The sequence below is a fragment of the Orycteropus afer genome, unplaced genomic scaffold, assembly GCF_000298275.1.
Source record: "Orycteropus afer afer isolate SDZICR_OR568_19922 unplaced genomic scaffold, OryAfe1.0 scaffold00542, whole genome shotgun sequence".
Taxonomy (NCBI): Eukaryota; Metazoa; Chordata; class Mammalia; order Tubulidentata; family Orycteropodidae; genus Orycteropus; species Orycteropus afer.
This window is the reverse complement of record NW_006922129.1, coordinates 1,454,640-1,467,915: the sequence shown is the minus strand read 5'-3', so window position 1 is coordinate 1,467,915 and position 13,276 is coordinate 1,454,640. Positions and strand designations below refer to the sequence as shown.

Here is a 13,276-nt window from a genome sequence, read left to right as displayed (position 1 = left end):
GCCGATCCTGGGCGGGCCCGGAGGCGGGGTCTGATGGGCGGAGCCTCTGCTGCGGCCTCGCGACTCCGGAGAGGCATCGCCAAGCGCCCCGAGACCCGCAGCTCAGGTGAGCCATCGCTGCGCTGCTGTCTTCCTTCCAGAGCTCGTGGTGGTGACAGGAATAGAGCGGGGACTGGGACCACTGATGCGGCCCGGCAACTCTGGACTTCCCTTCGGACCTGGGAACCAGAACTGCTTGTCCTAGGGTCTTGGGGGAGGGGGGTGTTTGCTGATCTGCGCCCCATGCCTGACACTGTAGATTAGACTTAGTGGTTTGTTCCTGTATGTGCTTCTGAGGTGAGGCTATATGGATTTTCATCAGACCAAGACCCAAAAGAGTTAGAAATCTATTCTTTGATCCAAGTCTTCTTGGCTCCAAAGAGGAGCAGGTGGTCAGGGGGGACCGTTATGTGTTCAAGGTTACTCACTTCTGCCTGTGCCTTGGCCAGGCCTCACCGCGTGGCTTTTGGGCCCTAACCCACAAATCCCAGACTCTGAGACCTCCAATGCGGAGCACTGGTCCCCATCTGACTTTGGGCTTTCCTCCATGCCTCCTCCCTCCCAAACGAGGAGCCTGAGACAGACATTCACATGGCCAGACCACATGCCCCAGCGCATGCTCTTGGGGCAGGCACCGGGCAGGGAAGGAAGCTAATGTGTTACAAGACCAGGAGACAGGGGGCTGCTAGTCAGATGAGAAGTGGGCAGAGGTCTTCGTGGTGGGTCTTCCAGGGGAATGGGGAAGGGGAGGCTTAAAAAGGGGTCCTCACAGACACTGGTCGGGTAAAAGCAGCCTGGGGGAGAAGGGCATCCACAACCCCACCCTCTGCAGCCATCAGCTCCCCTCCCCCACTCATGACGGGAACTGGAAGGCCAAAGTCTGCCCCAAGGTAAAAAAAAAAAAAAATCGATTGTTTTGCAGGGAAGGGGCAGGAGTGGGGCTGTGGAAGGGTTGGCAGGGGAGGCATAGCCCCTCCTGTTCTGGCCTGAGCTGGGGGGACCATATCTGAAAGGCTGGGCTGAGGCCAGGACTTCTCCCCACCCTTAGGGGGTGAGGAATGGCCAAGCTCAGGCTCCTTGCCTGGGCTGATAAGGGGCCTTCCTGGGGCTCCCACAAACGGTTTATCTCTGGGGGGGGGGGCCTGCAGGCCTCAGGAAGAGGCGTGAGCATGGAGCGGCTTTGGGGTCTACTCGAGAGAGCGGTAAGGGTAAGACTTAGTGGGGTTGGGGGACACCTTAGGCCTCCTCATCACGTCCCTCAGCCCCTTCTCTAACCCCTCAGGGTGGCCTCTCTTGACTAGTGTCCTGGCTCCTCTCCGCCAGCCTCTAGCCTTCCCCTCCAGCCTGGCTCTCAGACCTTTCTCCCCACCTGATGTTCATTTAGCACCCCAAAGCTACTGGCCCATTCTTTCTACATTCCTCTCCATCCCCCAGACAGACCTTTACCCCCAATCTCATGCCCACCCTGCCCCCACAGCAAGAATTGTCCCCTCGAACCTCTCGGACCATCTATAAGCGGGTTGAAGGCACCCAGCAGGGGCACCTGGAGGAAGAAGAGGAAGACAGGGAAGAGGGATCCGAGCCCCCGGCCCACTTCTGCCCCATGGAGCTAAGGGGCCCCGAGCCCCTGGGCTCTAGACCAAGGCAGCAAAACCTCGGAGCCTGGCTGGCAGCAGGAGGAAGGGCCACGCCTTACCTGGTCCTGACAGCCCTGCTGATCTTCACTGGGGGTGAGTGTGAGGGGCCTGGGCTGGGGAGATTGCTGGGGTCCAGAGGGGACACTAGGAGAACCCCCATCTTGCCACCCGCCAGCCTTCCTCCTGGGCTACGTGGCCTTCCGAGGATCCTGCCAGGCCTGCGGGGACGCTGTGCTGGTGGGCAACGAGGACGTCAGCTATGAGCTGAGCCCTGACTACCACCAGGGCCCGTTGTACTTGCGTGACCTCCAGGCCATGTTCCTGCGGTTCTTGGAGGAGGGACACCTGGAGGACACCATCAGGTAAGCTGCCCCTTTCCTGACCCTCAAATGCCCTCCTGGCCTCCACTCAGACTTAGCCCCACTTCCTCCTCGCCCAGGACCCTGATGTCTGGGCCCTTTTTTGGAGCCCTTCACCTGCCGCCCTGGCCTCCCTCTTCCTTGGTCCTGGGAGGAATGAATGGCAAGACATTGGGAGCTGAGAGGAGGAAGGGCAGGTGTGAGGACGAGGCTCCAGAGGGCTCAGGCTCTGAGGGTGGGATGGTTTGGGGACCTGATTGTATAAGAACAGAGGGGCCCAGCATCCAGATAGGCAGTAGAGCAAATCCTGAAGGGCCTTGAAGGACCCATGGAGGAGCTCGGATTATGGTCTGTGGCAGCTGGGAGCTGTGGACACTCTGAAAAGCAATGTTTCTTACTTTTCATTGTCCAAGTCTTTCACCTCCCTGGTTAAGTTTATGGTTAGGTATTTTATTCTTTTAGATGCTATTGTAAATGAAGTTGTTTTCTTATTTTCATCTTCAGATAGAAATATTAACTAGTCTTGGTGTTGATTTTATACCTTGCAACTTGTTGAATCTATTAGCTTTAGTAGTTTTCTGAGGGATTCCGTGGGATTTTCAATATATAGGATCATGTCATCTGTGAATAGAGATAGTTGTACTTCTTCCTTTCTGATGTGGATGCCTTTTATTTCTTTATCCTGCCCAATTGCTCTGGATGGAATACCTTCCAATACAATGTTGAATAGCCTTAGTAAAAGGAGAATTTTTGTCTTGTTCTTGATCTTAGGGTGAGAACCTTCAGTCTTTCACCATTGTGTAATGATACTAAAAAAAAGAAAAAGTCACTGTCATTGAGTTGATTCCGACTCACAGCGACCCCCATTGGGTTTCCAAGGCTGTAAATCTTTACAGTAGTAGATTGCCTCACTGCTCACCAGAGCAGCTGGTAAGTTTGAACTGCTGACCTTCTGGTTAGCAGCCAAATGTCTTACCCACTAGGCCACCAGAGCTCCTTTTGTACGATGTTAGCTCTAGGTTTTTCATAAATTCCCTTTATCATGTTGAGGAATTGCCTTTCTATTCCTAGTTTGGTGAGTGGTTTCATCATGAAAGGGTGTTAGATTTTGTCAAATGCCGTTTCTGCATCAGTTGAGATGATCACGTGGTTCTTTTCCTTTGTTCTATTGATGTGATATATTATGTTGATTTTCTTGTATTGAATCACCCTGGCATTCCTGATATAATTACTACTTGGTCTTAGTGTGTAACTATTTCAGTATGGTGTTGGATTCAGTTTGCTAATATTTTCTTGAGGATTTTTGTGTCTATATTCATAAGGAATGTTGATCTGTAGTTTTATTTTCTTGTGGTGTTTTTATCTGGTTTTGGTAATGCTGGTTTCATAGAACGAGTTAGGGAGTATTCCCTCTTCTATTTTTTGGAAGCATTTGAGAAGGACTGGTTTAATTCTTCTTTGAATGTTGGTAGCATTTACTAGTAAAGCCATCTGGTCCTGGACCTTTCTTTCTTGGGAGGTTTTTGATTACGGATTCAATCTGCTCACTTGTTATAGGTCTCTTCTGACTTTCTATTTCTTACTGAGTCAATTAGGTAGTTTTTGTGTTTCTAGAAATGTGCCCATTTCATGTAGGTTATGTAATTTGTTGGCATATAATTGCTCACAGTACTCTTTATGATTCTTTTCATTTCTAGAGTCAATAACGTTTCTGATTTTTGTTATTTGTGTTTTCTCCCTCTTTTTCTTCCCCCCTTCCTCTCTAAAAGTTTGTAATTTTTTTTTTTTAATCTTTTCAAGGACCAGGTTTTTTTTTTTCCCCCGCTTCGCTGATTCTGTGTTTCTAACTTCTATTTCTTTTATCTCTGCTCTAATCTTAATTACTTCCTTCCTTCTGGTAGCTTTGGCTTCAGTTTGCTCATCTGTTTCTGGTTCCTCAAGGTATAAACTTAGATTATTGATTTGAGATCTTTCCTCATTTTTAATGTAGACATCAACAGTTACACATCTCCCTCTGAGCACTGCTTCACTCTATCCCATGTCTTGATATGTAGTGCTTTCATTTTCAACTAATCTAAGTATTTTCTAATTCATTGCATGATTCATTCTTGACTCATTGGTTGTTTGATAGTACACTTTTTAATTTCCACATATTTGGGAATTGTCTAGTTTTCCTCCTGTTGCTGACTTCTAGTTTTATTCCACTGTGGTTGGAAAAGATACTTTGTACAATTTAAGTCTTTTTAAATATATTGAGACTTGTTTTGTGACCTAATATATGGTCTATCCTGGGGAATGATCCATGTGCACTGGAGAAGAATGTGTATTCCGCTATGATTGGGTGGACTCTGTTATATATGTCTGTTAGGTTTAGTTGGTTTGTCTTGTTAGTCAAGTCTTCTATTTCCTTATTGACTTTCTGTCTAGATATTCTACCCACTACTGAAAGTGGGGGAACTCTGGTGGCATAATGCCTAAGGCATTTGACTCCTAACCAGAAGGCTGGAAGTTCAAATTCACCAGCCACTCCTCAGAAGGAAGGCTGGGCAATCTACTTCCGTAGTGATACCATCTCGGAAACCCAAGGAGGGGTCACTATGAGTCGAATCCGACATGACGGCAGTGAGTTTGATTGTTTTTTTTAACATAAATTTGTAATTATATTTTATGTGTTTGTCTTTTACATCTTGTAGAACATAACAAGTAGAGTTTAAAACCAAAAATACCATAAACCCAGTCTTAATATTTGCCCATAAAATTACCTTTACTGGAGATGCTTCTTCTTATTATGGTTTCAAGTTACTGACTGTCTAGTGTACTTTCTTTTCTACTTGAAGGACTCCTTTTAGCATTTCTCGTAGCATAGGTCTTGTGGTAAGAAGCTCCTTCAGTTTCTGTTTGTCTGGGAATGTCTTAATTTTTAAAATTGTGATTTGGATGAAAGTTTACAGAGCAAATTAATTTTCCATTCAACAGTTGATATACATTTTGTTTCATGACATTGATTGTAATACCCATAATGTAACACCTATCTTCTCACTTCCTCCCTGTGGTTAGGAATGTCTTCAGTTTTGAAGGACAGTTTGTCAATATAGAATTATTAGTTGGCTGTTCTTTTCTTTCAGCACTTTAAATATGTCATTCTACTGCCGTTTGATCTTCATGGTTTGTGAGGATAAACTGATTTTACTCCTGTTGACGATTCCTTGTATGTGATGATATGCTTCTCTCACTGCTTTCGAGATACTCTGTATCTTTGGCTTTTGAGAGTTTTATTATAAAATGTGTAGATTTCTTTGGGTTTATCCTACTTGGAGTTCATTGAGCTCCTTGGATGTGTAGATTCATGTCTTTTGTCAAATTTGTGAAGTTTTTGGCTATTATTTCTTCAAATATTCTTTTTGCCCCTTTCTCTCTTCTTCTTATGGGACTCCCATTGTGCTTGTGTTGGTCAGATTGCCAGTGCCCCACGAGTCCCTTCTTCACTCTTTTTTCTTTTTCCTCAGACTTGATAATACCGTTTTCTGTCTTCAGGTTCATGGATTCTTCCTTCTGCCAGCTCAAATCTGCTGTTTAATTCCTCTAGTGAATTTTTCACATGAGTTCTTATACTTTTCAGTTGAATATTGCTGTTTAGTCCTTTTTTTATATAATTTTTTCTCTTTATCAGTTTTCTCATTTTGTTCATACATTGTTTTCCTGATTTCCTTTAGTTCTCTGTCTATGTTTTCCTTCAGTTCTTTGAGAATATGAAATACTTGCTTTTTTTAAATCTTTGTCTAGTAAATCATTATTTCACCTTCCACAAGGATGGTCTCTGTCACTTTTTTTTTTTTCTTTTACAAGAGCCATCCTTTCCTATTTCTTTGTATGCCTTGTTATTATTTGTTAAAAATGTGACATTTGAGTATTATAATATGGTAACTCTGGAAATTAGATTCTTCTCCTTTCCCAGGACTTGCTGAAGTTTTTTTTTTTTTTCTTAGTTATTGAAGACTGTAGTCTTCTTTTGGTTAGTGACTTCCTATTTTTGCAAAGGCTGCCTTCTTAAACATGTGTGGACTCAAGTCTCTGTTCTCTACCTTGTATTCAGGTATTCAGCTAGTGTTTTGGAAGATATTTCCTTCAATGTTAGGGTTGTGGGGGTAGCTCTCATAATCTTCACAAATTGATTCTGTGCTGGGACATTCCTTCAGTACTTTTCTAGGCTTGTACTGGATGTAGGGATCGGCCCAAGGTAAAAGCATACTGTTTTCTCAGGTAATTTGTGAGTATGTGTCTTGCCCTGGGAATGTGTATGTGCCTTTCTCAATTGTCCCTTACACACAATTCTTTTGAAAGCCTGAATTCCCAAAAGAAATGCTCCCCAGCTTCTCCTTCCAGTCTTCAGGTGCCTGTTGCATGCCTTAATCACATTGGTTAGCCCAGGCAGCTACAGATAGTTACAGCTTTAGGTCACTGCACACAGTTTCTGTGTCCTGTGTGAACTCTTGAGAAAGGCCAGACCCAGACAAGAGCCTTGCTTCAGTCCTTCAGTCCTCCCTCAGACAGGTTAGAACAGACACACACAGTGATTTGAGAACAAAGTCTTCTCTGCTCCTTCTAGAGCCAGAGACCAGGCTTTTTCTTTGGGAATGCAGGCCACTGCTGCTTTTTAAGATGGCCATGTTGAGCTGGCAAGATGGGGCATATATAAACCAAAGCTTTCCTACATTTTGTTGTTGTTGTTATGTGCCGTCAAGTCGGGCCTGACTCATGGCAACCCCTCCTTGGGTTTCCAAAGCAGTATCACTACAGAAGTAGATTGCCTCATCTTCCTTCTGAGGAGTGGCTGGTGGGTTTGAACCGCCAGCCTTCTGGTTTGCAGTCAAAGTGCCTTAGACACTATGCTACCAGAGCTCCTTCCTACATTTAAGTGTCACTTTTTCTTGAGTCAGCATTTGCTTAGTTGCTGTAACCCCTTGACTGGTTTCCAGAGTTCTGACAAAGTTGGTTCTGCCAGTTTCAGCTTGTATATTTTGGTGGTTTGTGTGTGTGTGTGTGTGTAGGGGAGGGATGGGAACATGCAGCTGCTCACACAATCATCTTGCTCTAGACCAGTGTGTGTTTTCAATTTTGATAAACTTTCTTTAAAAGAACACTATGGTTTTTTTTGTTGTTGTTTTTTTTTTTAGGATTTGGGTGAAGATTTACAGAGTAAATTCACTTTTCATACAGCAGTTCACATATACTTTGTCTCATGTCATTGACCAAAATTTACAATGCAGCAGCTCCCCTCCCACTTCCTCCCCATAGTTACCTCCTCCCAGTGTCCATCCCTTCATACTCTTCTGCACCCTGAGCTATCTCCCTGTGCATAAGCAGCCCTTCCTTCTCCCATGATTGTTCTCTCCAGGGCGAAGAACACTATGTTTTAAAGACCAATCTAGATTGCAATGTGTAGATCTAGGTTATTGTTTCCTGCTGCTACACAGGACTTCCACGTGCTCGTTACCATATTTTATATACCAATTCCATTATAATGGATATCAGGTGCAATTTAAAACTAACACTTGAGTTCCTGGATGGGGACAGGAATTAAATGATAAATTTATCTGCCTCTGGTCTAAGAAAGCCACTTAGACCATGGATTGCAGTACTCCTGGTGAGAGCTAAAAGCATGGGGCTTCAACTAAGGTTGAATCCACATGGATTGTGAAGTAGTACAGGAGGAAGGTTGGGCAATCCTACTTGCGTAGTGATACTGCCTCGGAAACCCAAGGAGGGGTCGCTATGAGTCGGGGGCGACTCAAGGGCAAATAACAACAACAACAACAACAACAACAGAAGTATAGTGGACCTTGTGTGCACAGGAAAATGATAACCCAGATGCCAAATGCCAAAGTCCTTAATGAAAGTGGAGAAATGGCCAAATGGTTAGAAGATAACAGCAGTGGTGGAGTGGGGTGGGGGCGGGTAGAGGGAGGTAGAGGTGGGTAACATGGGCTTCAAAGAATAGATTTAACCTGAGGAGAAGTCATCAGAAGTTGGAGAAGTAGAGCCAGAGGCACAGAAGGCATGGCCTCTTCAAGAGAGAGCCAAGTTTCTGTCAATGCAAGAGGCAGAAAAGGTGTTCTGCGATGATGTTGAGGGCGAGGATAGTTATTTTGATGTGGAAAGGGTGCAGGTAGAATCCAGGTGACATGAAAGCGATGTGGGGGCAGCCCATGGCAGAACAGGGATATGTCAGGGGACAAAGAGGCTTCCTCCTTAGGTGGTGACTCTGGAAGAAGGGCTGGGTTAGGTCTCCAGTGAGACAAGTGGTCTCACTACTGTGAGATCCTTAGGAATCTTGGGGTAAGGTGGCCACATGAGGCCCAGGTGGAGGATGGGGAAGTGAGGGTTTGCTGCCTCTGCCCAGTCAGCACTTTGGAAGAAAAGTGTTTTCATGCCTGGGCGGAGCTCAAGCCAGTATGTATGGTGGTGGGGCACAGGAGAGGCCGTGTGTAGACAGTACACGGGTTGGTGAGTTTAGCCTGAACCAGGAATACCCTAAGGAGTGGTGGACAGAACCCCTGACTGTGGGAAGCTAATATTTTAAGCAGAAGGATGTCTTGGAGACCCTCTGGGATGCAGCCGTGATGGTGATGGGAGAGAATGAGTCAGAGGAGCTTATTCTGAGAATAAGGAGCCCCTCACCACCCATGGCCTGGGGCAACCCTACGTCTCAGGCACCCTTTCCAACTCTCCCTTCTCCCAGGGGTTCAGAAGTTCCGAAGTCCCAGCCCGTCCCAATCCCACCTCTCCTCACTCAGGCAAACCAGCTCTCGGGAACGAACGGCTGGCTCGGCCGGCATGGCTGCCTTGGCTCAGGACGTCCGCTCCGAGTTCTCCCGCCAGAAGCTGGACCACGTGTGGACTGACACACACTACGTGGGGTTGCAGTTCCCAGACCCGTGAGTTCCCAGAGGCGGGAGAGTGGGGTAGGGGCGCGCCAGCACGGTCCGGGCACTCACCACCCCCGCTCCTCAGGGATCACCCCAACACCCTGCACTGGGTGGGTGCGGCCGGGAGAGCCGGGGAGCAGCTGCCTCTGGAGGACCCCGACGTCTACTGTCCCTACAGTGCCACCGGCAACACCACGGTGAGTGCCTCCTGTCCCGCCCCGGGGATGCGGGGATGCAGGCCGCCCTTGCCCTTTCGGTGGTGGGGCGAAGGACGTGGTGAGCACGCCTCAGGCATCCCCTCATCCCCAGGGAGAGCTGGTGTACGCCCACTACGGGCGGCTGGAGGACCTGCAGAACCTACGGGCCCAGGGCGTGGAGCCAAAGGGGCGCCTCCTGCTGGTGCGCGTGGGGAGGATCAACTTCGCCCAGAAGGTGCGCATCACTGGATGAGGGGTGGTGTGCAGCGAGGGAGGTGCGGGCCAGGGGAACCAGAGGCTTGGAGCAAAGAGGAAACGTCTAGGAGGCTGACAGAGGGAGAAATGAAAGGCCCGAGTACGTTCTAAGAAGACGTTGGCAGGCGACGACAAAATCAGGAGGTTCCAAGAGTCAGGCGGAATGTGGGGTACAGAACAGGCGGCAACTGGGGAGGGGGAGCTGCAGGAGGGCGAGGAGGGAGAACCAGAGGGTGTGCACAGCCTTTCATCTGGAGAACTGTGGGAGCCACAGTGAGGGATCAAAGGCCCACCACCCATTTCAAGTCGACTCACGTCTCCTGCCCTTATACATCCATTTTCTCTCGAAAAGGAGTCCTCTAGTCACCTCCCTTCCCCAGGTGGCCAGTGCCCAGGACTTCGGGGCTCAAGGAGTGCTCATATACCCTGACCCAGCAGACCTGACCTCACACACACACAAGCTAGGCCTGTCCAGCCACCGGGCTGTGTACGGACATGTAAGTACAAGGTCCCTGGGGTGGCACCTCCTTACCTTGGGCAAGGCTAGCATCCTATTCTCCCAGGAACCCAGTCCACAGCTTTGAGCACGGGCACTCCTCTCCCTACAGGTGCACCTGGGAACTGGGGACCCCTACACGCCTGGCTTCCCCTCCTTCAATCAAACCCAGTTTCCTCCAGTCCAGTCCTCTGGCCTCCCCACAATCCCAGCCCAGCCCATCAGTGCAGACACTGCCTCCCGCCTGCTGAGGTGAGGGGCGCCTGGGGCCCAGAAGAGGAAGAGAGGGAGCTGCGGTTAGCCCGTAGAGTGCCCTTGGGTGAACCAGAAAAAGGCCACCCTGCCTCTGGTGGGCACAGCTTCTTGCCGGGGCCCACAGTTTGGTGAGTGGAGCCCCTGCTGGATGGCAACCAGAGACTCCACTTCCGTTCTTGAGTTGGGTGCAACACGACCGTCCGGGGGCCCCGGCTGTACAGTCCCCCCGAAGCAGGGCGCAGAGGCAGAGACCCGGAAGCTGAGGGTGGGAAGGAAAGAGCCAAGAGTGGGCTTTGGACCCTTCTGTGGCCCTGGCCTCTCTGCTACTCCTGCTCCTTTCTGCCCTTGCCCCCTGCAGGAAGCTTAAAGGTCCTGTAGCCCCTAAGGAATGGCAGGGGCACCTCCCAGTGTCCTCTTACCGCCTGGGCCCTGGGCCGGGCCTGCACCTAACGGTCAACAACCGCAGGACCTCCACCCCTATCAGCAACATCTTTGGCTGCATTGAGGGCCACTCTGAGCCAGGTGTGCTCCCTTTCTCTGCATCACTCACAGCCTATGGGAGGAGCCACTGCTCATAAGCCCAGACCAGAGACAGAGCCATGCAGGAGACCCAAGGAAGGGCAGGAGTGGTGACCCAGGGAGGGAGGGGCAGCTTAGACTGAAGTAGAGGGTGCAGTGGGGGTTAGTAGGAAGGTAGGCTGGCAAGTTGGGACTGGGATAGGAGTGGCAGTGAGAACCCTCACTCCACCGTGTCCTCAGGTGGAACAGGCAGTCTTGCCCAGTAGTGAGTTCCCTGTCAACTGTAGGCAAACAAGCATAAGGTAGGTGATGTTTTGGCAGAGCATGAAAGATGGCCAGATGGCACAGGTGGCCCTCTCAAGCATCACCAGATGTGGACAGCTGTGGGGGGATCAGAGGTTCTTGGGCAGGAGAACAGGGTGATGGGAGCAACCCTTCAGGAAGAACAGTGTGGCACCTATGAGCAGTGAGGGAGAGGTGCAGGCAGCCTGTGGTGAGGCTCACAATACTGGTGGGGGAGGGGTGGAGAACTTAAAACAAGCAACATCTTTGGCACCACAACCTGGTGACATGTGGGGCATGGCTGACCAAGAAGGGAATGACCCAGGCAGCCTGCTGATGGAACACACTGTCTAGAGAGAGCCAAGGGAAGAAGGAGAAGTTTTCCTTAGGGACTGCAGCGTTGGGGTGAGGGGGTTGCAGAAAGATGGGAAGAGCTGAGTGATGGAGGTGGGCAGAGGGCCAGGAGAGCTGGTGGCACCTGCCCCCACCCCCACCCCAGGTGGAGGAAGAAGCCTTTGGGTACTTGCTGCCCATGTAAGAGATGAGCCCCACTGTTCCCTCCTCTAGATCACTATGTTGTCGTCGGGGCCCAGAGGGACGCATGGGGCCCAGGAGCAGCCAGGTCTGCCGTGGGGACCGCCATATTGTTGGAGCTAGTGAGGACCGTTTCCTCCATGGTGAGCAACGGTAAGGTCAGGGCCTGGGCTGGGCAGAGGTGGGACTGTAGCCTGAGCCAAGACTGGGGCAGAGGCAGTTAGGAACACAGGCTGGAGGCTGGATCTCAAACCTGACCCCCAAACATGGGTCCCCCAAGCTCTAGCTATGTGGACCTGGGCAAATCACTTCACCTCTCTTCCCTCGTCTAAAAAACAATACAGGAGTAGGAGTCCATCAGCCTGAGTGAAAATTAAACAGGGGGCTGTTGAGAAGGAAGGAGGGGGCCCCAGAGGACCAGGACAAAGGGAGGACTGAGGGCTTTGCTTGGCCTCCAGCCAAGCCCATCCTCCCTTCTCCCCTCTGCCCCCAGGCTTCCGGCCCCGAAGAAGTCTTCTCTTCATTAGCTGGGATGGAGGCGACTTTGGGAGTGTGGGCTCCATGGAATGGCTGGAGGTGATGGTGGGATCCTGGGCCAGGGTAGCTGGGGAGTAGGGAAAGGCATGGTGGAGTGAGGACACCCTACTCCCTTCACCCACAGGGCTACCTCAGTGTGCTGCACCTCAAAGCGGTCGTCTACGTGAGCCTGGACAACGCAGTGCTGGGTGAGCAGTGGCACGACCTGGGACCCTCGTCCTCCCTCCTGTCCCAGGGGCCAAACCCTGAGCCTGGCATACCCCTCCCTCTCTTCAGGGGATGACAGGTTTCACGCCAAGACCAGCCCCCTTCTCATCAACCTCATCAAGACCATCCTAAAGCAGGCAAGAGCAGGGGACGCGATGGGAGAAAGGAAGCTGGTAGGGGCCCAGCCTGACCTGTGACCCCACCCTGCCCCCAGGTGGACTCTCCTAATCACAGTGGACAGACCCTCTATGAGCAGGTGGTGGTCACCAACCCCAGCTGGGAGGCTGAGGTGTAAGTAGGGGTGGCAGAAGCTGAGGTGGGTGAGAGGGGGAAGGGAGCCTGAGCCCACGGATCCCCCCCCCCCAACCTGCCTGCCCTCAGGATCCGACCCCTGCCCATGGACAGCAGCGCCTATTCCTTCACCGCCTTTGCGGGGGTTCCTGCGGTTGAATTTTCTTTCCTGGAGGTGAGACTCGCTGGCCTCGGTCCCAGAACGCCAGACCCGCGGCCTGCCTCCACCATGCCCCTGCCTAGCTAGCCCTCGCCCTGTCCCGGCAGGACGACCAGGCGTATCCGTTCCTGAACACAAAAGAGGACACGTACGAGAACCTGCACGCGGCGCTGCGAGGCCGCCTGCCCGCAGTGGCCCGGGCTGTGGCTCTCCTTGCCGGCCATCTGCTCACCCGGCTCAGCCATGATCACCTGCTGCCGCTCGACTTCGGCTGCTACGGAGACGTCGTCCTCAGTCACATTGGCAGCCTCAACGAGTTCTCCGGGGACCTCAAGGTCTAAGATGCCGATGCACCTCCCCACTCCTGGGGATGGGGGGGCCCTCTATCCTATTAAAATGCAGCCTAGGCCCCGGGAGTCTGGCCCCTCCTTCCCTCAATCCCTGGAGTCTCGGCCCCTTGGCAACCTGGCCCGCAGTCACCTAAGCCCCTAGGACCCTCCTGGTACCCTCCTGCACCCCGGGATGTGTCCTCCGCAAGGACACAGGTCCAGTCTTGTTCCCCGCTTCTCTCATTCCGCCCCC

General features: G+C 50.9%; 1 protein-coding gene across 1 annotated transcript in view; it reads left to right on the top strand.

Annotated features, from left to right (window-relative positions):
• The first annotated feature begins 1,208 nt into the window (after positions 1 to 1,208).
• Positions 1,209 to 13,276, top strand: part of TFR2 (transferrin receptor 2) — an 18,935-nt gene continuing 6,867 nt past the window's right edge. The window contains exons 1-16 of the mRNA XM_007955891.2: positions 1,209 to 1,241; positions 1,517 to 1,769; positions 1,852 to 2,038; positions 8,830 to 8,970; positions 9,047 to 9,158; positions 9,271 to 9,393; positions 9,794 to 9,910; positions 10,022 to 10,161; positions 10,523 to 10,686; positions 11,533 to 11,652; positions 11,993 to 12,075; positions 12,161 to 12,224; positions 12,313 to 12,380; positions 12,458 to 12,534; positions 12,625 to 12,709; positions 12,802 to 13,029. Of these exons, the coding sequence (XP_007954082.1) occupies positions 1,209 to 1,241; positions 1,517 to 1,769; positions 1,852 to 2,038; positions 8,830 to 8,970; positions 9,047 to 9,158; positions 9,271 to 9,393; positions 9,794 to 9,910; positions 10,022 to 10,161; positions 10,523 to 10,686; positions 11,533 to 11,652; positions 11,993 to 12,075; positions 12,161 to 12,224; positions 12,313 to 12,380; positions 12,458 to 12,534; positions 12,625 to 12,709; positions 12,802 to 13,029 (1,995 nt within the window). The remainder of the gene's footprint in view (positions 1,242 to 1,516; positions 1,770 to 1,851; positions 2,039 to 8,829; positions 8,971 to 9,046; positions 9,159 to 9,270; positions 9,394 to 9,793; positions 9,911 to 10,021; positions 10,162 to 10,522; positions 10,687 to 11,532; positions 11,653 to 11,992; positions 12,076 to 12,160; positions 12,225 to 12,312; positions 12,381 to 12,457; positions 12,535 to 12,624; positions 12,710 to 12,801; positions 13,030 to 13,276) is intronic.